Consider the following 24,991-nt stretch of genomic DNA (forward strand, 5'->3'; position numbering starts at 1 on the left):
GAGATGCGCATGCGTTCCCGCGAAATGGCCAACATGCGAATCTCCTATCCTGACATGCCAAAAAATGTGCCTGTCAGGATGGGAGAATCGTCTGCATGGTTCCTGGACAATTGCAAGGGGTGGGATGGAGGAAGTTGGGGGGGGTGGGGGGGGTCTTGATGGTCTCTATCTTGGACCAGGTCCTCATACTTGTTGGAGGTGAGGGTCATTGGAGATTTAGTTTTACACCTAAAATTCCTCCAAAAATACTCATTTTCTTTAGTGATGTGAAGTGGGGTGTGGTGATATTTTGTGTTTTTAAAAATGAAAATAGAAAAAGATGAAGCATTCACAGCTATTCCAGCCTTGGTGCAGAGAAAAGACACATTCAGGCTTCCAAGCTAAAACTTTTCCTTAAAACTGAAAGAGAAGACCCTTTGCAGAGTGAAAGAAAATGAAAAGGAATGGGAAGGAAAGAGAGAATGGCTAGACTACCTGCCAACTGGAAGTTAATGGAATGAGTAATTTACAAGAAGTTGTTAAACTCGTTCTAGTGAGGTAGTGAAAGTATATTGGGAGAACAAAAGAATAAGTAAAGCTAAGATGGTGTAAAACACAGGAAGACCTCAAAGGAAAAAGACAAGAAAATGGAGGGAAAGGAAGAAGTGTAGGGATGGAAGGGATAGATGAGAATAAATTACAATGAGTCTAATCAAAGGGGCGGTTAGTTCGTGTATGTGTCATTCCATAAAGGAAATAATAAGCATTACCACTATTGGGCCATTACAAAATTTGATTACATTGAAATTGAGAACTAACAGTGTGCACAGTTGGTGGGAGATGGTGGCCTTGGGGTAATGTTGCTGGGCCAGTAATCTAGAGGTCCAGGATGACGTCCTGGGGACATGGGTTCAAATCTCACCAAGGCAGCTAATGAAATTTGAATTCAATTAATAATCTAGAATTGAAAAACTAGTCTCATTGTTGATTGCTGTACAAACACATCTGGTTCACCAATGGCCTTCAGGGAAGAAAATCTACCATTCTTAACTGGTATGGCCTCTATGTGAGTTCAGACCTATAGCACTGTGGCTTAGTCTTAATTGCCTTCTGAAATGGTGTAGCAAGCCATTCAATTCAAAGGCAGTTAAGGATGGGCAACAAATGTTGGCCTTGCGACACCCAACATCCCAAACTAGAACAAATTTTTAACAAGTCAAATTGGTACACAGATTTCAGAGAGTGGGCCATTTTAGGGGATTTTCACAATAACTTCATTGCAGTGTTAATGTAAGCCTACTTGTGATACTAAGAAATAACCTTAAACTTGTGCAAGAAGGAATTGAGGTTAAAAGTTAAGTTTCCCTTTCTTATTGATCATTAGTTGTTGCTATGCAAATAAAAGTGGATATAATATTTCATTAGCCGTCTGTTTGTTTTGGTTTACAGTCTCACTTCAGGACATCAACATGAGGAAAGCATTTAAGAGTTCAACAACACAAGATCAGCAGGTGGTTTCACGGAATACTATTCCAAATCCTGTGTTGGAAATGTTCCAACAATGTGATAAACCACCACCTCTCAACATCTTGACACCATACAGGTCAGTTTACTTGGCACTTAAAAATGCACACAAATCCGGACTATATCAGAGGAAAAATTGGTTTCCTCAACAAGTCACCAGATTTATAAGCAAATCTAATTCTTTCCTTGGGAAGTTTTGATGATTTTTTATACCTTGGTCAAGGTGACGTTAACAGCACATAGGGTGGTCAAGTCAGATTCAGTTTAGAGTGGTTTAAAGCAAAACACTTGATCACACAATGGCCCCATGACTTATGGAAAGATGGGTGACTCTTAGCAGCCAGATAATCTGGAGATGTGGGGATCATGGAGTCCAGTTGAGACTTTCTCTGTTTGCCACCCAAAAGCTGGCCAAGTTGGGAATTTGGCTAGCTCTTACATGGGAAAACCATTGGTAGAAGACTGAAGCTCGGAGCTGGAGTGGGGAGAGGGTGGGGGAATGTAAAGATCACAAGAGTTAGGTATTAGATTATAATTGGTCTGATTGGGGGGGTGGTATTGAATTAATGATGGGGACTCCATCTGACAGGGGGTCAGAATACAGGGTGTCATTGGTGTCAGATTGCAGTGTGTTGGACCATGGGGGTTCAGGAGATTGGATCATGGGAGGGAGAGTTTAGATCCTGATATGGTACATTGGATCACGTCAGAATGTTGGAGGTAGGATCTGTTTGTAGGGATTGGATCATGGTATGTTGGCATAGGACCACAGAGGGTGGAATCATGGGGAAGATGGCAAACTGTAACAGGTTAGTTTTGGGGATTGGAATGAAAAAGTGCTTCGATCCCTCTTGGTCCACAAACAGTACTGGAAAAGCACTTAACTGCTGGATCTGTTAGTTGTCACTTTAACAGGATGGTATTCTGAACCCTGGGAAACCTGGACTGCAGCCATTACATACAAATATCCACTAAGATCTGAGATACAGAGCCTTGTTAACACATTGGGTAACATTCTCCCAAACAAATTGTGTCGAATTCACGTAAAACTGGAGTAAATCCTGTTGGCTTTTTCAGCGGGATTTTCAAAATTAATCTCCCACACTATGTGCATTGCAGAGTGCACTAGTGTGAATCTCATTAAAAATTTGTGAGTAGGGCCTATTCCCGCTAGAAAGGCCGGCAGCATAGAGCTGAGTGGGCCACTGTGCATGTACCGATCTGTCATAGCGGAGATCGGCACATGCGCAGTAGCCCCGCATTGCCGGACTCTCGATCGCTGGCCAGCCCCACAACCCTACAATGCTGCTCCACCAATCCCTCCATGGACCAATTGCTGGCCTCCCAACCTTGAACCCACCCACCACCTGACCGTCCTGGTCTGATATCCACACCCCCTCTCCAACAACCCCGGCGGCCAGCTCCAATCGCTGGCCTTCCTCGCTCTGTCACCAAGCCCAAGTGCTTGGATCACGAAATCTGATAACATTGAAATTGAGAACTAACAGTTTACACAGTTGGTGGGAGATGGTGGTCTAGTGGTAATGTTGCTGGGCTAGTAACCTAGAGACCCAGGATGATGTCCTGGGGACATATGTTCAAATCCCACCAAGGCAGCTAGTGGAATTTGAATTCAATTAATTATCTAGAATTGAAAAGCTAGTCGCATTGTTGATTGTTGTACAAGCACATCTGGTTCACCAATGGCCTAGAGTGGCAGCAGGACCCCCCCTCCACCAATCTCCCCCTGAGGCCCCACCCCCTTGGCACTGCCCAATGACTGGTGGGCAGTGCCAAGTTGCCCTATGGGCATTGCTGCTTTACACCTTGGTAGTACCAGGGGGCCAGGTGGGCAATGCCCAGGGGGCAGCTCCCCTTACCTCCCAATCTCCTGGGGGCCTCCATGGCTCCGCTTCACTCCAGTGGGGTTGGGCCACCAGCTCCCTGCTAGTGGGGAGCTATTGTAAACCCCGTTGGAGTGAAACACTCCTGGCAGCGAGGCTCGTGGGCCCAGCGACTTCAGTCCTGGGTTCACTAATAAGATGCTAATCGTCAATTTATTAATTTATACAGATCCGCGCTGATTTCTGATGCTGGAAATCCGGCGGCCAGAGAAGCCGTGGCACCCAGCGGGGAGCCCACTGAACAGCCTCCACTTGAGTGTCCCGGTCCGCTGCGAAAGCCCCTCCCCCCTTGTGTGTCAGCTGTGACCCAATTGGTAGCACTCTTACTGCTAAGTCAAAAGGTTGTGGGTTCAAGCCTCACTCTAAGACTTGAAAGCACAATCTGGGCTGGTGTTCTAGAGCAGTGATAAGAGAGTGCTGCATTGTCAGAGCTGCCGTCTTTCAGATAAACTGAGGCCTGTCTGCCTTCTCAGGTGGACGTCCCATGGCACTGTTTCACAGAAGAGCAGAGTGGTTATCCCTGGGACTTGGCCAATATTTGAAGTCTGTGTGGAGTTTGCACGTTCTCCCCGTGTCTGAATGGGTTTCCTCTGGGTGCTCAGGTTTCCTCCCACAGTCCAAAGATGTGTGGGTTAGGTGCATTGGCCATACTAAATTGCCCCTTAGTGTCCTGGGATGCATTGGTTAGAGGGATTAGCAGGGTAAATATGTGGAGTTGTGGGGATAGGGCCTGGGTGGGATTGTTGTTGGTGCAGACTTGATGGGCCAAATGGCCTCTTTCTGCACTGTAGGGATTCTATGATTTATCCCTTAATCTATATCAAAACAGATGATCTGATTATTTACACATTCCTGTGGGATGCTTGCCCCTGAAGGCCATGGTGAGCCACCTTCATGAACCCTGCAGTCCATGTGGTGTAGCTACATCCGCATTGCTGCATCCCCGCTCTAAGAAGCATGTTGGGAGCCATTAGATACTTTCTTCACAGCTCTGATCCAACATCTTACTGTGGATGAGACCATTCATCCAAGGTAACATTCCCATCTACTTGGGTGGCACGTTGGCACAGTGGTTAGTACTGCTGTCTCACAGTGCCAGGGACTTGGGTTCAATTCCGGCCTTGGGTGACTGTTTGTGTGGAGTTTGCACGTTCTCCCCATGTCTGTGTGGGTTTTCTCCAGCTGCTCTGGTTTCCTCCCACACTCCAAAGATGTGTGGGTTAGGTTGATTGGCTAAGCTAAATTGCCCCTTAGTGTCAGGGAGGTTAGCAGGGTAAATATGTGGGGTTACAGGGAAAGGTCTGGGTGGGACTGTTGTCGGTGCAGGCTCGATGGGCTGAATGGCCTCTTTTTGCATTGTCAGGATTCTATTCTATGATTCTATACTCTATTCGTTATTTACTGTACTTGTAATCTGCAATTAAATGAATGTGTAAATCTGAAAATTATCTGAGAGTTTTCTGCTCAGTATTTCTAGCATTTTTTGTTTGTAATATTTGCAGAACTGCAGATTATTTTCTGTGCTGTTCTTTATGTGCAAGTGTTGTACTACTTACACAATTAGACAGCAGGGGATGGATGATGAAGCACTAAATAAGGGATAATTTATTCATTGATTAAATGGAAGAAACCCACAGTTTAAAGATAAAGCAAAGGAGTTAAGTGAGGTGCTAAATTAACTTTCTACATTGCTAAACAACCTGCAGTAAAATGGAGTAAGTCAATGGTGTTGGATGAGATCTTTTCGGCCTTTTGGCTAAGATCAAGTGTAGTATGGTCGGCAGCCCATGGTCGGCCGCACTTGGTTGAGGTCATTGAGTTACGCTGAGGCTTCATATGTTTCATGTGAAGCAATTTTTTAAAGCGGCATCTCGGCCTTTTGGCTAAGATGCAAATGAGCTCAAGTCTTGGAGAAGGAACCTCCCCCTTCTCCAATCAGCTTGGCTCATGTAGATCAGGCCCAGGACAGGGTGGTTTGGTCACTCGCCCTGTCTTGTCAGCCTGGATCTGAAATGTCTCAACTTGTTGAGACTCTGAATTGGATTTGATTTGATTGAATTGGAAAAGTATAAAAAAATGAAAAAAAAAAAAAATGGTGTTGGATGAGATCGCTTCTCGACCTTTTGGCTAAGATCAGGTGCAGTATGGATCGGCTGCACTTGGTTGAGGTCATTGGGTTACACTGAGGCTTCGTATGTTTCATATGAAGCAATTTGAATTGGAAAAGTATAAAAAAAAATGGTGTTGGATGAGAGGGTGTGATTTGCACTTGATCAGACACTTCCGGAGTTTCTTTTACTGCTACAATGTAGACCAACACTTTAATGCAGGCAAAGAGAATGAGGCCTACAAGTAAGTATACTGCAAAAGAAACAAAAACAGAAAATGCTGAAAAATCTCAGCACGTCTGACAGCATCTGTGGAGAGAGAATAGAGCCAATGTTTCGAGTCTGGAGTCAAAGCTCTGACAAAGGGTCATCTAGACTCGAAACATTGGCTCAATTGCTCTCAGACCTGCTGAGATTTTAGAGCATTTTCTGTTTTTGTTTCAGATTCCAGCACCCACACTATTTTACCTTTGCTGCGACAGAAATTGGGAACATTAAGAGCAGGCCCATGGAGCAGGCCAAGTACAACATTTCAAAATGGCCCAGGTAGTGTTTTTCAAAGCTGACAGCATTTCACAAATTCGACTCTTGTTACGAGAATCACAGGCAGTTAGTTACAAGATTGAATAAAAGTGTCATAGGGGAATTAGAGAGAGGAATGAAGTTGTCGGTTTCTGCCAACGGACAGAAGTAGAAAGATTAATAACCTGGCAGGAAGTGCGGGGTTCCTTGTGCTGACTTTTGATTTGAAGGGTAATTGCCATCATGTGAAAAGATCTGCAATGTAATAATTTGTTTTCTTCAGCATATTCTCGCGTGATATTTTATATTCTGACCAGGTTCATGCTCTGTGAAGGGCTGGGTGAACAAATATCAGGGGAGATGTATTACTTGGTGCGTTATCATTCTGCTTTGTAGGAGGATTTTACACTTGGCTTTTTTTTGCAATTTCTGTTGCAGGGATGACAGAAAAGATGGGCTGAAATTTTACACAGATTCCTCCTACTTCTTCAATTTATGGAAGGAAAAGATGCTGCAGGCCACAGAGGATAAAAGGAAGGAAAAACGAAGACAGAAGGTATTAGAAAGAGATTTTGTTCTGCATGTTTAATATTTCATATACAGCCCTGTTCACTCACTCCAGGTCAGAATCAGATATCATGGGCAATCACTTATAATAGACAAAACCTTGAATTCCAAACCAAATCTGCAGAGTTTGGCAGTAAACATACTACTTACAAAAGGCAGCTAGCACAGGGTGGCATGGTGGCACACAGTGCCAGGGACCTGGGTTCAATTCTCGCTTTGGGTGACTGTGCATTTGCATGTTCTCACCGTGGTTTCCTCCAGGTGTTCCAGTTTCCTCATAGAGTGCAAAGATGTGCAGTTCAGGTGGATTGGCCATGCCAAATTGCCATTTAATGTCCAAAGATATGTAGGCTAATTAGCCATTAATGTGTGGGGTTACAGGGATAGGGCAGGGAAGAGGACCTGGGTAAGATACTCTGCCGGAGAGTCTGTGCAAACACAATGGGCCAAATGGCCTCCTCCTGCTCTCTAGGGATTCTCTGGATACTCATTGCAACCAGCTCTTTTAATTGGGTGTCCAAAATTGAGGAACTTGGGATCAGCTGTTGATGCTTCAGGCTGGATTTTGGAGGTGGGAATGGGGGTGCAGGGACTGGTGAGGGAGGGCTAGGAAAATAAATGGGAACAGTGTTGGGATGGCTTCCCGTCAGATTTCTGCCATCTGGGAAGTTTCCCAGGAGGCAGCAGGAAACCAGATTGGCTGGTAGGCCTCCATGATGGGCAGTTTTAAGATGATGATGGCATTTTACACTGGCAGATTATCCCAGCTCCCCACCTCGTATGAATGCTGTCACCTCAATGGAGATGTTCTCTCTGCAGTAGGCCAGAGGCTTCATGCCTCAATAACGGAGGTGAGGGCAGAAAAGGCAGCACCAATTGGCCAAACAAATCCTCCAGGAGGGTTTTCTCTCCACTCCAACGATCCTTACTGGTTTCGCTCTATGGGACCACCAACGTTACTAACCTCCCTCCAGCTCAGCAGCATGTTTAGAATAGCAATTCACCATTTTCCTTCCTGGAGTAATTCACACTTTTTTTTCAGTGGGAATTCAGAGAAGAATCTCCCACACTCTGTGCACTGCAGAGGTCACTGGCGTGTATGTCATTAAAATTCAGTGGGCACAGCACAAATTCTTCCTGCCTGAGAGGCCAGCAGCATAGTGCTGAGCGGGCCATTGCACATGTGTCGATCTGTCAGCGCGGAGATGGTTGCTGATCAGTCAGTCAGAGATGAGCTGATCTGGGGGCAACACGGATGGTGTTGGAAGAAGCCGTAGGACGTCTAGGGCGGCGGCAGATCCTCTGAATCCTTTGGGAACTGGGGCTGTCCCGGTTGGGATACCTAAAGTGGACAAGAGACCTGAATGGATGCTGGGAGGTTCTGGCGATCCTGAATTCAGGATGGCACCAGAGCATGGTGACTTCTTGCGAGCTGTCCCTAGCATAGCCTCTAGTTCTATTTTTTACTCTTGTTCACTGTATTTTGCACACTCTCCTTTCCTTCACTCCTACGTACTCTATGAACTGTATGCTTTGTCTGTATAGCGTGCAAGAAACAATACTTTTCACTGTACACCAATACATGTGACAATAATGAACCAAATCAAATCGAATGATGGTGAAACTCTCCCCTGAGCTGATGAACCATGCTTCAACACTGCAATTAGAAGCAAGAGAAAAGGCAACTTGTAACTTAAAAATCAGGATCAAATAAAGTATTAGTTGTTGTTTTAAGGTGATATGTGGCTTTAATTACCAAGATCTCTTCTTGCCAGGAAACTACAGCAGGTTCCAGTTCTTATTAACTGTGTCCTGAGGGGTAAATCAAGTGACTGCTTACAACAGACAAAACTTCAAGGCACAAACAAGTTCATTAAAAGTAGCTCACACTAGATTCAAAAAGGTGGAGTCTCTGATATCCAAATTCTGTAATTGGAATAAACACATTAATAAATTTATACCAGATAATGTCATTCATCCATTGTGTTAAATTGGATTTCCTGCACAGAAAATTCAAAATGTAGCCATTCGACTTTGCATCCAGAAATAATTTGTTTCAGGATTTTTACCCTCGGGCAGAGAAGTCCCACCTCTAAAATTGCCATTCAGTCAGTATTTGTTTAACTTCTCTGCCATTTTCTGGTCCCTTATTATTTTCCCACTCTCATTCACTAAGGGGAATTCTTTACTTTGGCCTCTTTCTTCCTATTTATATATTTATAGTCTGTTTTTATATTGATTGCTGGTTTACTCTAATAGTTTATCTTCTCCCTCTTTATTTTATGGTCATCTATTCATGGTTTTAAAATTTTTTTCCAATCCTCTGTCTAACCACTAAGCTTTACCACATGTTTTTTTTCTTTTAGCTTAATACTTTCCTTGATTTCCTTGTTTAATCATGGTTGATTTACCCCCTTCCTGGAATTCTTCTTCCTCACTGGGATATATTTTTGTTATGAGTAATGAACTATTTTCATAAAAGTCTGCCATTGCTGATCAAATTCTCTGGAATTTAGAAGAATGAGGGGAGATCAAATTGAGGTATAAAAGATGATAAAAGATGGAGCGGATGCTTCCTCTTGTAGGGTATTCTAGGACGCGAGGTCATAGTCTTAGGATAAGGGGTATCAAATTTAAAACAGAGATGAGGAGAAACTATTTCTCCCAAAGGGTTGTGAATCTGTGGAATTGCTACCCCAAAGTATGTTGGATGCTGGGACAATGAGTAAACTTAAGGAAGAGTTAGACAGATTTTTAATTGGTAATGGGTTGAAGGGTTATGGGGAGAAAGCAGGAAAATGGGGATGAGGAGCATATCAGCCATGATCGAATGGTAGAGTGGACCCAGTGGGCTGAATGGCCTAATTCTGCTCCTATATCTTATGAACTTACGAACTGTCTTTTCTGCTAAACTTCTTTCCCAGTCCACTCCACCAACTCTGCCCTCATTCCTTTATAATTACCCTTAATTAAATTGAAGACAGTTGTTTCTGACCCAAATTTCTCCCGAACTGAATGCTACATTCTCCCATGTTATGGTCACTGTTTTCTGGGGGTTCATTTACTCTGAGAGTGTTTATTAAACCTGCCTCATTGCAGATTATCAGATCCAAAATAGCCTGATCTCTGGCTGGATTCACAACATATTTTTCTTGGAAACTGTCCTGAATATACTTTATGAATTCTTCCTCATGGCTACCTCTGACGATTTGATTTTCCCAATCAACATGAAGGTTAAAGTCACTCATGATTAAAGTACTGCCTTTTTTACATGCCCTCATTATCCCCTGAATTGTTCTCTGTCCTGCAATCTAGCTACTGTTAGGGGGCCCATAGACGACTTCCCATCAGTCTGGCCTCAACCCAGCACCAAACCAGCAGCATTAACATTGCAGATTAGTGGAAAAGGAGTAGGAGTTGGATCTATTTCACTTTAACTCCTCACCTGTTTCTGTCCTAATCGCGGGAGAAAGTTAAAATGATCCCTTCAGTGTCAAACTTAAGAATAAGGCTTGGGCAAGATAATTAAGGCTACTGGAACAGGAGGAGTTGTCAATGGGAAGGAGGGATTAACTCAGTGAAACAAATGGTAATAGACAAATGCTATTCAATTAGACAATGGCCAGGATTTTCCAACTCTGCCATGACAGGCTCCCCCATGACGGGTGAGATGATACATTTGAGTCTCTATCGACTTTAGCAGGACCAAAAGATCCCACTGGCGGAAGGACCTGCAAACTCCCGCCCAAATGATCCCATTACATCTTTGGGAAGATTATTAAACTCACTTCTGTTTATGAAGCTGCCTTGCAAGCCCTTTCGGAAGTAGCAGTGTCCCTTTGAAAGGAAATGTCTGCATGTTCCTGAGCTTATGTACAGAGGAAGGGTCTCCTGAGGCATTGAATTGAATTTCTTTTAATAGGTTTCACAGTTTGGGTATTATCTTCTTCTGCCACTGGTTAATTTTTATTACAGCTGACAGATGCAGTCAGAAGTTGTGCAGTGAACCATAACAGGAGTATGTGCAATTAACGGAGCAAATGGGAATAGATTGGGAAATATGAGATGTGCTTTAAATAGAAAAAAGCACAGAGGGGCATGAGAATGAATCAGAATTTTACACAGCATGGTGCTTTTTACAACATGATAATGATGACTGCCCATTCCTAATATTTATATGCTGAGACATAATACTTATAGAGAGTAGTATTTCTCAATAGAGACAATAGGAATGAGAGGCCATCATCATTTGCTCTTTATATATTTTCTCTTGGGTACTTTAAGCCTGTATTGCATCAGTCATTTTCTTTTTGAATAAATCCCTGTTCTTCCAAATAGTTAGGGTGCGATCATACCTGCCGTTCACGCCATGCTTCTGCTGCAGTGAAGTTGGAGAATTTGGCGGCCAGCCAAATCTCCATTCACTGCGAAGGGATGGGAAAATCCTGCCGGGATAAACGGAGGTAAGATTCCGGCCAGAGTCTTTACTTTTTGACACTCTAATTTTATTGCACAAAATTTTAATTCGAGCAAAATGTTCTGATAGTCTCATCATTGTTGCTTACCGACGCTAGTATATCACTAACAGGTGTCAGCTACGGCTAGGTTGGGGCACTCTCACCTCCAGGTCAGAAGATTGTCGGTTCATGTTCCATTCTAGAGACCTGATCACACAAATCTAAGCTGACACTCCATGCAGTTCTGATTGGGGGAATGCTGCACTGTTGGAGGAGCTGGCTTTCAGGTCAGCATTAAACTGCTTGCTCAGGTGGATGTAAACAATCTGACGGCACTATTTTGAAGAAGAGCAGGGAATTAACTCTGCTGTCCGAGCCAATATTTATCCTTAAATCATTTATTCGTGGGACAGGGCGTCGCTGGTTGGCCAGCATTTATCGCCCATCCCTAATTTTCCTGAGGGCAGTTGAGAGTCAACCACATTGCTTAGCTCTGGAGTCACATGTAGGCCAGACCAGGTAAGGACAGCAGATTTCCTTCCTAAAGGACATTAGTGAACCAGATGGGTTTTTCCAACAATCAACAATGGTTTCATGCTTATCAGTAGATTCTTAATTTCATGTATTTTTAATTTTTATTGAATTCAAATTCCGCCATCTGCCATGGCAGGATTCAAAACTGATCCCCAGAACATTAGTTTCTGGATGCATTATCTAGCGATAATATCACTCGGCCATCGCCTCCCCGGCATCACTAAAAACAGGCTATCTGGTTGTTGTTACATTATTATTTGCCAGCGCTTGCTGTGTGAAAATTGGCTTCCATCACTTTACATTACTAATGTGAACACATTTAAGAAATACTTCATTGGTTGGAAAGTGCTCAGGGATGACCGGCGCTAAATTAATGCAATTAATGAAAGGCTCTAAAGTAATGTGAATTTTATTTTTCAACAATAACACATGTAACATTTTTAAAGTCATTAAATAATCACAAACTTAATAACAAACTTGGGTGGAATTCTCCCATTTTCAGACTAGTGGGAAAACAGGAGGGTTTCCCGCTGGCACTGGCAGCGTCTGTCAGTTGGGATTCTCCCAATTTATGTATCCCATGAAACATGCCAGCCAGCCTGGCTTTACAGAGATTGGAACTCTCTGGTCAGAATCAGGCTCCTCCTCCCCCCAAATGGTGTCCACCCCTGCTAACCAGGGCAGCACCTCCAACACCTCAGCAAAGAGGGGACTTCTACCCCCACCCCTCAAATAACATCTCAGCCCCCCACACCATACAGGCGTGAGGGTAACCTGATATGCCCCCCTTCAGGCCCTGCATCTTGACAGTGACAATGGTGCACTACCCCCAGCACCCTGGCACTGACATCCTGGCTTGGCGCCTTGGACCCCAAGGCAGTCAAGGAGCTAGATTCAGTGACCATTTGCCATCCAGCACTGCCAGGCTGTAGAGGGAGGGTCCACCCAGGGTCTTGGGTTTCTTCAAAGGGAATAAGTGGTCTGCAAAAGAGGAAGTGAAAGCAAATAACCCCTTTGAAGAACCACAGCTGCCATCAGGCTCAGAATGTTTATAAGCATTACGGTTACAAACAATGGGGGGGTGGGTACTTAAGGTGTAGTCAACCATGACGGGAAAGATAAATAAACACAGCTGACTGCAGGCTGAGTGGAAAACCATTAAGCTGTCAATCAAAACTTATTGCAAAGGACTGCACTGTGAAATTTAATGAGATCTAAGTTTTTTAACGGGGCTGAGTGAACAACTGGAGAAGCAGACCACCCCCACCCCCCACCCCCCCACCCCCCACCTCCCCCAGTGAAAGTGACATCCCCTGTCTGTCAGAGGGCTTCAAAGGGGTCTGCTCACACTTGCAGCTTCTGAGAGAGAAAGGGAAATCCCTGATTCAGAATGGAGTGCTGCTGTAACTTAAAAGCCTCAGAGGTGACCAGGGGCATGATGATTAAAGTGACCAGGCCATTCAAAGGATTCACAGATGACCGACAGAAATGATGGTGTTAAAGCTGTCTGAAATCACCATAAGAGTTTTAACAACACCAGGTTAAAGTCCAACAGGTTTATTTGGTAGCAAATACCATTAGCTTTTGGAGCGCTGCTCCTTCGTCAGATGGAGTGGAAAGAGAGCAGATTTCCACTCCATCTGACGAAGGAGCAGCGCTCCAAAAGCTAATGGCATTTGCTACCAAATAAACCTGTTGGACTTTAACCTGGTGTTGTTAAAACTCTTACTGTGTTCACCCCAGTCCAACACTGGCATCTCCACATCATTAAATCACCATACCAGGGGTGATCATCAGGTCTGCCAGGACTGGAACGGGCAGTCCAACCATGGGATCCCAATCACAGGGGACAGTACTAAGATCAAGCCCTTGCCCCCAGTCCAAGCCCACTCAACCCACAGGACACTGGGGGGGATATTTCCACTTAGGTGGCACGGTGGCACAGTGGTTAGCACTGCTGCCTCACAGCACCAGCGACCCGGGTTCAATTCCCGGCTCGGGTCACTGTCTGTGTGGAGTTTGCACATTCTCCCCGTGTCTGCGTAGGTTTCCTGCAGGTACTCCGGTTTCCTCCCATACTCCAAAGATGTGTGCGTTAGGTGGATTGGCCATGCTAAATTGCCCCTTAGTGTCAGGGGGACCAGCTAGGGTAAATGCATGGGGTTATGGGGTTAGGGTCTGGGTGGGTTTGTGGTCGATGCAGTCTTGATGGGCCGAATGGCCTTGTTCTTCACTGTAGGATTCTATGATCCTCTTCAGCCTGGCCGTGACAGAGGGGTAGATGGCCACTGAACGTACCCTTATGACCCCCCTTGGGGTCCAACATGCCAAGTCCATGTTGGTCATTACCAGCGTCAAAGCCCATCCAGCTATTTCCTGCTGAGGAGACAGATGCATGGCGGGAGGTCACTGAATGGGCCGTCCTGTTCACTAATTGTATCACATTTAGGAGCTTTGCATAATTTTGGGGTTTAACCTGATCGAGGGCGGTGGGGCGCGGCGGGGCATGCTGGGTGAATCCCAATTGCCTTCACGGGATTCCCGATTCAGTGGGACATTGGGATTCCTGCAGGGTATCTAACGGGGCTGCAGAATCCTTTCCCTCGACTTTACCAACTTTAGATCCCCACTTTACACCCTCACCAAACCCCACCTCCCACAAGTAACCACGTTGCCTCTGAATATCCTAAACTCCTCGTAAATTCCATGCTATATTTTGCAATCACTTTTGGAGGGCTCATCACACTGAACCCGAATTCCGATTCATGGAGACTCATGATGAGCATTGCATGACAAAATCCCCTGAGCCACCATGTGGCCAGTGCATGTGGACCACATCTCTTTTAGTAACCCACTCCTTTGTATTCTTTACTGGGGCAGTTCTCCTTCAGTGGATTCCACTTCTTCCAATTTTCTTGAGTTTAGTACCAGCTGCTTTCTGCCTAGTCACGATTGTTCTTTGATTGCTCCCTTTTAGTATCATTTATCAGAAGAGGTCTTTGCGAAAAGAATATTACAGAAATTTTTTAATGTTAGATTTTAAAAATTGTTTTGAAAAATCTGCTTACGTTGAGGACACTATGATCTCCACATTTCTAAATCAGTTCTTACCATAGAATCGTAGAATGGTTACAGTACAGGTGGAGGCCTTTTGCCCTTTTGCATCTAAGCTAGCTCTCTCCAAGAATGACTCATCTAGTTTCACTTCCTTGCCTGTGCCCCATATGGTCACATCAGGACACTCACCTGATGAAGGGGCAACGCTCCGAAAGCTCATGCTACCAAATAAGCCTGTTGGACTTTAACCTGGTGTTGTGAGACTACTTAACTGTGTCTACCCCAGTCCAACGCCGGCAACTCCACATCATGTGCCCCATATGACTGCAATTTTTTCTCTTCAGATAATTATCCAATTCTCAGTTGAATTGATCTTCCTAAACAAGATTAAGTAGACAACATTTCAGAGAATGTTTTTTAAGTTTTGTCCAAATTAAGAAAAAAGTTTTGTGGGCTGGAGGGGGCAGGGTTTATTCATGTTCTGATCAGGGCGCCCTTTAAAGATGGCAGCCCGATCTCAGTGCATCTGGGCTTTGCCAGGGAGCTGAGGCTCGCCCGCCCCCCCGCATGATGGCGTGAAACACATCTCTTTGATTTTTTTTGGCAGAGTGTGGTAACATCTAGAGAGAAAACCAATATGTTTCTCTCCAGAGAAGCACACCAGTTTTCTCGCCGGAAACAACACTCTGCCGTTTTTTGGTAAGATTCCCTGCCATATAGGCCGGTTGTGAGGATGCTCCAGTCACAACCTAGTTAAAACCAGCTTACTCAGCACAGATTGAGCTTGAGAACTCCTGGGAAGATTTGCTTTTCAAAAATAATATTCTTCCCTGATGGTTTTTGTTCCACGTGTTTGGTTCCAGGTTCTGTCTGATTCACTCTGATGTGAAATTGGCTTGCTTATCCAGGCAGCAAAGTAAGTACATTTATCAGCAGAAGAGACTGAATGGGGTAGAACAGCTGCAAGTCTGAACTGCACATTCAATTACTGCAGGGTCTGCTCAGGTTGCTGTGGGAAACTCAGTGTGGAGAAAGCTGTGATCTGAGCAGATGCAGAGAGTTGTCGGTGTCGCATTTGCCAGCTGCTGACATGTGCTCAGAGCTGATAATTTGTCACTATTAGTCAGAAATCAGGAACTGTAAGGCTTGGTGATCATACCTTACTCTGTGGGAAAGTCAATTATTGCAAATGACTAGACAGTTTTCTTGTGTATGGGGAATAGTCAACAATGTGCAATTTGCAGAGAAAGCTAGATACACCAAACAATGATGTAAAAATTCCTTAATTTTTTTTGGAACAGCAATTTTATTATTAGTACTATAATACTGTTAAATTAGGTGTTTGGGCTTTGGTATTTTAGGCATTTTACAGTTGCATTAGAAATATGAAGGGTGCCATGTTTTTGTCTGCCACCTGCTGAACAACTGGAGTACTGCATGCAAGCTATGAAAGTATACCTACAGCATATAATGCACCATAAAACATACGTTCATTTCTGAATAAATCACTAATTTTTTATTCCAAACAGAATAGACAATGTTCTCATGCAACTGGAAGTTCCCAAGAACCTACAGCAGCACCCAACTTCCCAATACATTTAGATACATCTTATGTATCCTCACTTGGCTAAGTTTTCATAGAATCACAGTGCAGAAGGAGGGCATTCGGCCCATTGAGTCTGCATTGACCACAATCCTAACCAGACCCTATTCCCGTAACCCCACATATTTACCTTGCTAATCCCCCTGACACTAGGGTCAATTTACCATGGCCACTCAACCTAACCTGCATATCATTGGATTGTGGGAGGAAACCGGAATACCCGGAGGAAAGCCACTTTAGGTTAGGAATGTTTGTGCCTCTTTCCTTCCCACTTCCTCCCTGTGCCTCCCTGCTCTTCATTCAAATCCAATATGTCGAGGTGAAATGCTCACCTGGTGTGGCATGGTGGCACAGAGATTAGCACTGCTGCCTCACAGTGCTACGGACCCGGGTCCGGTTCCTGGCTTGGGTCACTGTCTGTGCGGAGTTTGCACGTTCTCCCCGTGTGCACGTGGATTCCCTCCGGATGCTCCAGTCTCCTCCCATAATCCGAAAGACATGCCGGTTAGATGCATTGGCCATTCTAAATTCTTCCTCAGTGTACCAAAACAGGCACCGGAGTGTGGCGACTAGGGGATTTTCACAGTAACTTCATTGCAGTGTTAATGTAAGCCTACTTGTGATACTAATAAATCAAACTTAACCAGTACTGAGACTGAGCTGTGCAACATTTTCTGAGCTTAATGGCTAATGTGTACATCCAAATGTTCTTGTCTCATAGGAACAGAAACTGGTGGAAGACGCCACTCGCGAAGTGAAGAAGGTTCGTAAAGCTCGAACTCGACGACCAGAGTGGGATATGATGGGACGTGACAAAGAGTTTAGAGCTGATCACAGGTTTTCTCCGTCACCCTACCATGCAGCATCTTCTGAAGGATCGGTGTCACCAGATACCAGGTACCAAATTCCATAGAAACATAGAAACTAGAAGCGGGAGTAGGCCACTCGACCCTTCAAGCCTGCTCCATCATTCATTTTGATCATGGCTGATCATTGAATTCAATGTCCTGATGCCCTGTTCCCCCATATCCCTTGATTCCTGTAGCCCCTGGAGCTATATGTACTTTCTTCTTGAAATCAGACAATGTTTTAGTCTCAAATACATTGTGAGGTAGTGAATTCCACACATTCACCATCCTCTGGGTGAAGAAATTTCTTCTCACCTCATTTCTCAAAGATTTACCCCTTATCCTCAAACTATGACCTCTAGTTCTGGACTCCCCCACTATCGGGAACATTCTCTCTGAATCTACCCTGTCTGACCCTGTTAGAATTTTATAAGTTTCTATGAGATCCCCTCTCATTCTTCTATACCTCAGTAAATATAATCCCAACTGACTTAATCTCTCCTCCATATGATAGACCTCCCATCCCAGGAATCAGCCTGGTCAATCTCCTCTGTACTCCCTCAATATTCCAGCTTATACATTGCAGAAAATGAGCTCCCTAATGTTCCAGGATAATGAATTCTATACAGTGGATGGTATCAACCGCAGAGTTATGTTTGTAAACATGTGTATGTAAACTTCAGTTTTTCACCTCGATAGCCAAGGAAATCCTTGTGCTAAATTTGCTCCTAGTTTGGTGGCATCAACAAATTTGGTCGTTTGGTTTTTGAAGTTATATAAATCAGAAACAGTAGAGATCCCAGGATGGTGCTCTGGCGCACACTCAACCCTCACCACTCTCCCCAACTGAGAACTTGATGTTTCCTACTCTTCAGTCAGGCTCTTATTCTTTCCCAGATTTACCCTGAATTCCCACAACTTCTGAGTTTAACGGATGGTCTTTTATGTGGCACCTCATCAAAAAAGATTTGAAATCGTGGTACATGATGTAATGGAAATTATCACAGTTCCTCTTAATTATCAGTTAGAATCATAGAATCCTACAGTGCAGAAGGAGGTCATTTGGCCCATCGAGTCTGCACCACCACTCCCACCAGGCCCTATCCCCATAACCCCATGCATTTACCTTAGCTAGTCCCCCTGACACTAAGGAGCAATTTAGCATGGCCAATCCACCTAACCATTCTGCATGGGTGCATAGGAGACCGTGCCCTTTGCACATCTTTGGAATGTGGGAGGAAACCGGAGCACCTGGAGGAAATGCACGCAGACACGGAGAGAATGTACAAACTCCACAAAGACAGTGACCCAAGCCGGGAATTGAACCTGGCGCTGTGAGGCAGCAATGCTAACCGCTGTACCACCAGGCCACTATTGCTTGATATTGAGGAGGTATGTCTGACCCACAATGTCACTGGCAAACTGATAGCATTTCGAAGAAATGAAATGATGAGTTCACCAATACCTGCCAGAATGTATACAAAATTGGTGAATGTGCCCCTTGGTTGGAAAAAGTGCTTGCATCGACACCAAAGAATGGTATACATGCTGACTATAGCTTTGTAGCACTAACACCACTTGGCAGCATCATGCTGGTAGCAATTATCAGAAATAAAATTGTGCTTGAGGTAAAGAGATAGATTTCCAGTGTGAAAACTGTTTTCATCCGACAGATATATTTTCTTCCTTGACTTATTCTGGATGGACATTCCTAAAAAAGACTTAAAGAAATGCTGGAAGTCAGAGTTTGTGAGTTTAATAACTTGAAGCATGCAGATATAGGACCCATAGCTGAAAATGAGATGAAACTAGAGAAAGCAGTGGACAGGTAGGCTGTTGTCAGCACCTATGTGGATTGAAGAAGAAATCTATGGAAATAAAATCAAGATTAAATAGTAATCAATCGATAGATACAAATGTGTAAATAAATTTAGAGGATCAAGCAAGTCAATGTATTTTCCTTTTAGGGATACAACATTCTGAAGCGATAAGCATTACACTAGCAAGAGTAGTAAATAAGATTTGGAAGAATAAAACTATAACTTGAGCAGACTTCTGAAAATTATTATCGAGGGCAAGATATTTCCTAATCCCATACTGACAGTGAGCACCTGCCTGCAGTTACATAGGCCAGGAACTCACTATGGATATTTAATAAGATCAGGATCAGATCATTGTAGCCTTGTCAAGAACAAAGTTCACCATGCTGCAGTCCTGCTGCCTCAACATACATATTGGAAAAAATGACCTTTATATGACCAGTAGTTCTCTAGAGTCATCAAGTATGGACATCAAAAGCTACACGCTATACACATTATGTTCCTTTGGGATATGATACGAAATGATGCACAGAATTCCATGGAGGGGCAATGATTGGGTATTTGAAAGGATAATAACTGTGAGATCGATTTCTAATTACTTTATATACTTGGCTATGGAGAGGGAGACTACCTAAGCAAGATTATTATGCTGGGAGAAACATAATACTAAAGACTGAGAGGAGGACCTAGGTGATTGGAGGAATAGGACAGAATGGCAATCAAATTAGCAGCTGCAGCAGTATCAGAGAGGCAACAAATGTGCAGAAACATCAAACAGACAAGTTTGTCTTATGGTCAGAATTTTCTAGTTGGGAATATTGAAGATCATCTAAATTGCTCAGCTTGAATTTGGCTGATTTTGCAAGTGATCATGGAGAAGATAATGCCCCAGATCATCTGGATAGTGAGAAGACCAGGATACATGGCAGTAAGAAACCTGGGAAGAAATTGAAAAAAAATTGGGTGAGGGATTGTTTCACATAGCGCAGCTTTTAGCGTTATTAAGGTGGTCATGTTCTGTATGATCCTGGTGTTGGTCTGTTGCCATTCTGCATGGGTGCATAGGAGACTGTGCCCTTTGCATGCGCTGGGAGGCTGTGAATGGAGACTGTGCCCTTTGCATGCGCTGGGAGGCTGTGAATGGATGCTGTGCTGATTTCATGCAGTCCAACAGGCTGATGTGATGCTAGGATTCCTGATTTGGAGAATGAATATGTCAGCAATGTATTCTTCTATCATTTTGCAAGCAGGAAGTGTTAAGTTGCAAAGGATCCAGCACCAAAATTACAAAGTCATTGTTTTTGGAACATGGTCTATTGTGAAGAGTCTGGGAGTACTTTGGATTATTACAGGAGGTGTATTGGTAAATTCTTGGATTGGCAGAGGTGTTGGTGCATCCTCAGGGTGGGGTGGGGTGGAGTGGAGGATTGTGGGTGAAGGGAAGTGCAGTGAAGTTGGTGACCTGTCCACACAAAGGCAGCAACATACAGGGGCACTTCCTCTGAAATGCAGCATGACAGGGAGTTAGAATAGAGACGATGGAGAGGGCATGCTCTGTATCAAGCTCTGTGCCATGTTGAAGCTGGTGCAAGTCAGCCAATGTACATGGCATCTCTGTTCTGTTCCACGTCCATCAGTGTTCTCCTGTATGCTGTCCCATCAAGGTCCCCACCCACGTCCTTCGGAGCAATACTCATCTCTCATTTTTTCCTTCAGTAAGCTGGCAACTGAACCTTCCTTTATCCCTTGCCTGTGCCCAGGTGAGTCACCATGTGTTGGTCCCAACTCTTTGTCAGACTTTAAGGTTTGTGAAATGCCAGTGTCTGAGATGGTGACTGTGAGTGCCAGGAACAGTGACAGGGTCTCTTCATCAGTGCTGTGCTGTTACTGTCTCTTCCCCTGTCTGGGGTTACTGTGTTTGGGCAGGCAGCAATTTTCAGGTTTCTGAAAGCATAAATTTGGAAGGCAAAGGTTGATGTGAAGGTACAGGGTTGGGATGGGGTGTAAGAGATCCGTGTTCACACCGTGAACTTCATGCTCATCATGCCTGATAGCTTGATGGGGCTGAGCCAGGATTGCGAAAGGGTGCAAGAATGTTCTGAATGATATCGAGGGCCCTGTCATAGCCAGCCCCATGAGTGGGCAACCATGTCCTCTATAAGGGCTCTGGAGATGCAGACATCCTTGTCCCCTCCAATTCTGCTCTGTTCCTTCCATGTCCTGCAAGAGAGGGAACAGAATGTTAGTGATGGTGCAGCACTAAGTTTGGATGATGAGTCTGCCAGAGCAGAACAGCTGAAGGCATGTGGAGGCAGCGATAAGTGGAGGTGAGACTGGCAGCATTAGCAGGTGTGTGAGCTGGAGCACCTGATTCTTAGGCATGAGTTCCGAGTCCCAGGGAGTGCTGCTGGGTGTGTGAATGGGGTGTGATGCATGGAGCAGGGTGCAAGGTTGCTGGTGTAGTGTAGTAGATTGGTTCATTCACAGGTTGTGGCCGTTGCTGGCTATCTAGCATTTATTGCCCATTTTTAATTGCCTTTGAGATATCATGTGAAGATGTGTTGATGACCAGTAATCACCAGTAAGAGGTCATTAGTTTGTATGGCACTGCTTCCAGGTCCTCAGAGCTAGACTGGGAGTTAACTTACTGGTTACCTATTTCGACTTCATTCTGCGGATGGTGTTTCAGGGTCTCCTGGGCCCCTGTGGAACCATGGTCTCTGTTCCTGCTCACCTGAATCACTATAACCTGCAATGCTGCATCCATCAATCTGGAACCCTCTCTTTATGGTACAGTCTGCCTTCAGCGTGAGTGGGCTGGAGGATTCATGTGATTGACAAATAACACTGTTGGTCCATTCTGCTATGCGCAAAGGCCATGGGCAGCTTGGAGGAGAAACAGTAGTGCAGAAGCAACTCGAGCCAAAGCTACAGTCGTGCAGATGAATTGGCTGCATGCAAGTGACATGGTTCTCACATCGACTTGAATGAGTGCAAGCAAATTGTGAGGAGTGAGCCCTGTTCCCAAAAACCAGAGCAACCCAACTTCCAGCCCATTGTTTTATTCTACAACAATTCTCATGATAAATCACATTTTCTTATATTTTTCTTTACAGGTCCTATGTATCTGACGTGGGGGAGCTTTCATATCCTGCTAGTCCCAACCATCCAGTTCAACAGTCGGCAGTCTCCATTTCCTATGTAGTACCCGATAACAAAGAGCTCTTATCAGCCGTAACCCAAGCACAGGATCGGGCATACAGACTGCCTGCTACAAACGTCAGGCAAACTTCACTTACCAGAGCACAGCAGCCCCACCTGACGCAACCTGCTGAGGCTACTCTCAATGGGCCACGGCCCCAACTTGTTAAAGACTACAGGTAAGCAAGACTATGTTGTTGTTGGATTAAATACAAGAGAAACGTGAAGAGCTAAGAGCTAGTTGAACGGTAGGATTACTTTATGCTTTAGACTTTGCTGTTTGCTCGTTGCTGTTTCTCTTCCAATGAAAATTATCACTTCTGGACAGCCTGATAGCCTTATACTATTTAGCAAGCCAGGAAGAGATGCCGAGAAGATGATGCTTAGATTAAAGTGCATTTTCCAAACTACATTAAACATGGGCACATTGCAGGGAAAATATATTTAGATCAGTTAGAGAGACTCTTTATATTTGTGAAAAGATTCCTGCTGCTGGTGCCCTTTACACTGTGCCAAAATGTAGAACATGGTGATATAAAAACTCAAGTAGGCAGTACCTGCTTTTTGGGCAATAAATTATTTTCTAACTCTGCAATATGACAGGCAGGAAATGCATGCTCATTATGAGTTAAAAAGCCAAAAGATTGGAAGTGCCCACACCTGAACCAGTGCTTTCTATGACCCCACTTTCAAAACACATTGTCAGTTGACCCCCCTGCATCTTCCAATGGACACAGATTTTCTCCTACTAACTCCCATTTCTCACCCCCAAATGGATTTTGATGGCCCTCATGAACATTGATTTCCACAAACGCCCCCACCCCCAGTTACCACCAAGTTCTCTTTTTTTTTCTTCCTTTCACGGGACATAGGCCAACATTTTTATTGTTCATTCCATCTGATCATGAGTGATTTCCTTCCTCTCAATCGCAGCTCTCTGGCCACCTGAGTTGATGACAGCCTCCTTTCCTGGTCACCCTCTTCCTCACTTAACCTGAAACCCGCTGAGAAGACAACAGTGACTCGATCGACATTGAGCAACCTGTTATTCTCTACAGCTTACCAGCTCCATGAAAGTGAGACCCAAGACCCAAAATCATGGTGTCTTGGCCCTTGCTAAGTAGTATAGGGATTGACCTTTGCACTCCCCCATGCTCAAAAATGGGTGCACTTGAACTTCTAGACCCAAATTTCTGAGGCTCAAATAGACCTGACATGGCTTTTACATCGCTTAATCCCATGAACTACTTTCTTATCATGTCCCTCAATGCCTTCTCTCTCCAGAATTGTCCCTTGAACTCACTTATGTCTTTTGTGGGGTGGGGGAGGGGGGGGGGGTGGTTTGGGGGTGGGGGGGTGGAGGTTGGGAGATGGGGGTGGGCGGGTGGTGGGGGGGTCGGGGGGGATGGGGGGTCAGGGGGGGGGGGTGGTCGGGGGGGAAGGGTGGTGGGGGGAGGCGGGGAGGGGGAGGCGGGGAGGGGGAGGCGTGGGGGGGGGAGAGGTGGGGGGGAGGCGGCGGGGGGAGGCGGGGGGGCGGGAGGCGGGGGGGAGAGGCAGTGGGAGGGGAGGGAGGGGGGGAGAGGGGCGGAGGGGGGGAAGGGGGAGAGGCAGTGGGAGGGGGGTGGGGGGAGGAGGGGCGGAGGGAGGGAGTACAGGCAGTGGGAGGGGGAGGGAGGGGGGCGGAGGGGGGTGGGGGGATGGGGTGGAGGGAGGGGGGGAGGGAGGGGGGTGGAGGAGGGAGGGGGACGGGGGTGGGGGGGGCGGGAGGTGGGGGGAGGGGGTGGGCGGGATGGTTGGTGGGGGGGATGGTTGGTGGCGGGGAGGGGGGGGGGCGGGGTGGGAGCGGGGGGGACTCGGGTGGGGAGGAGGGGGTGGGGGGGAGGGTGCGGACCATGCAAAGGTTCATTGACCTCAGGCGCGATTTTCAAGTTCTGAGGCGAGCGTGGCCGGAAAATCCTGTCCAGGATAAATATTTGAAGCAAAGAAAAATGCAAGGTTACAGGGAGAGAATAGGGCAATGAGAACATTTTTGGACTGCCTTAACAAAGGCCCAGCACAAACACATTGAGCACAATGACTTTGTCCTTTGTTGGAATCATCTATTCCATGGATTGTCTTGGAGACTGTCTTCCAAGTGAGGAAAGAGAGGGAGATTTTTGATGAGCTTTGACCCAGAAGCAGTGCAGTAAGGAATATTTGTAATTTCTTTAAAATGTCTATGGTAGCTGCGATTGTTTGCATTAATTGTAAAGGGATCAATTATAATGTTTTTGAATAATTAGAAATACTGGTCCCTGTGACCTGGCAACCCTTAACCTGGAAGAAAGTTAAGGTGAGGAAGCCATGAGACAAGACACAAAGAAGAGCTGCAGCATAAGGGAAAACATTTATAAGGAGTATATGTCTGTTGTACAGTTAAACAGGACAAAAAACTGAAGGGAAGCAAAAAATGAAGAATGAATACTGAAGACTGGGTTAGAGCAGAGATTGTGAATTAAACAATTTTACTGCTGCTGCTTTGCCAGAGCCAACCAGGTTAATTTAAGGAGTATTATAAAGGAGCCTCTGGGGAATCATTGCTAAAAGATTTATTTGAGCCTGAGAAATTTGGGTCTAGAAATTCAGGTGCACCCGTTTTTGAGCATGGGGGAGTACAAAGGTTGATCCCTATACTGAATAATGAGGGCCAAGACACCATGATTTTGGGTCTTGGGTCTCAATGTCATGGAGCTGGTGAGCTGCACGGAGTAACAGGCTGCTCAATGTTGATCATGTCATGCAGGTTATTATAACTTCTTTAGAGACCAATACCCTTTAAAGAGAAATTCAACTTCCAGTTAACAGCTGAAAGAATGACACGTCAAGCT

The 24,991-nt window shown here is 45.1% G+C and overlaps 1 protein-coding gene across 1 annotated transcript in view; it reads left to right on the plus strand.

Moving 5' to 3' along the window:
• LOC144492347 (actin-binding protein WASF3-like) overlaps positions 1-24,991 on the plus strand; it is a 35,109-nt gene that overhangs the window by 6,802 nt on the left and 3,316 nt on the right. Inside the window, exons 3-8 of the mRNA XM_078210343.1 lie at positions 1,429-1,582; positions 6,476-6,593; positions 8,390-8,392; positions 16,977-17,152; positions 22,040-22,303; positions 22,952-22,961. Coding sequence (XP_078066469.1) covers positions 1,429-1,582; positions 6,476-6,593; positions 8,390-8,392; positions 16,977-17,152; positions 22,040-22,303; positions 22,952-22,961 — 725 coding nt within the window. The remainder of the gene's footprint in view (positions 1-1,428; positions 1,583-6,475; positions 6,594-8,389; positions 8,393-16,976; positions 17,153-22,039; positions 22,304-22,951; positions 22,962-24,991) is intronic.

This window comes from Mustelus asterias, chromosome 4 (genome assembly GCF_964213995.1).
Source record: "Mustelus asterias chromosome 4, sMusAst1.hap1.1, whole genome shotgun sequence".
In the NCBI taxonomy this organism is placed as follows: domain Eukaryota; kingdom Metazoa; phylum Chordata; class Chondrichthyes; order Carcharhiniformes; family Triakidae; genus Mustelus; species Mustelus asterias.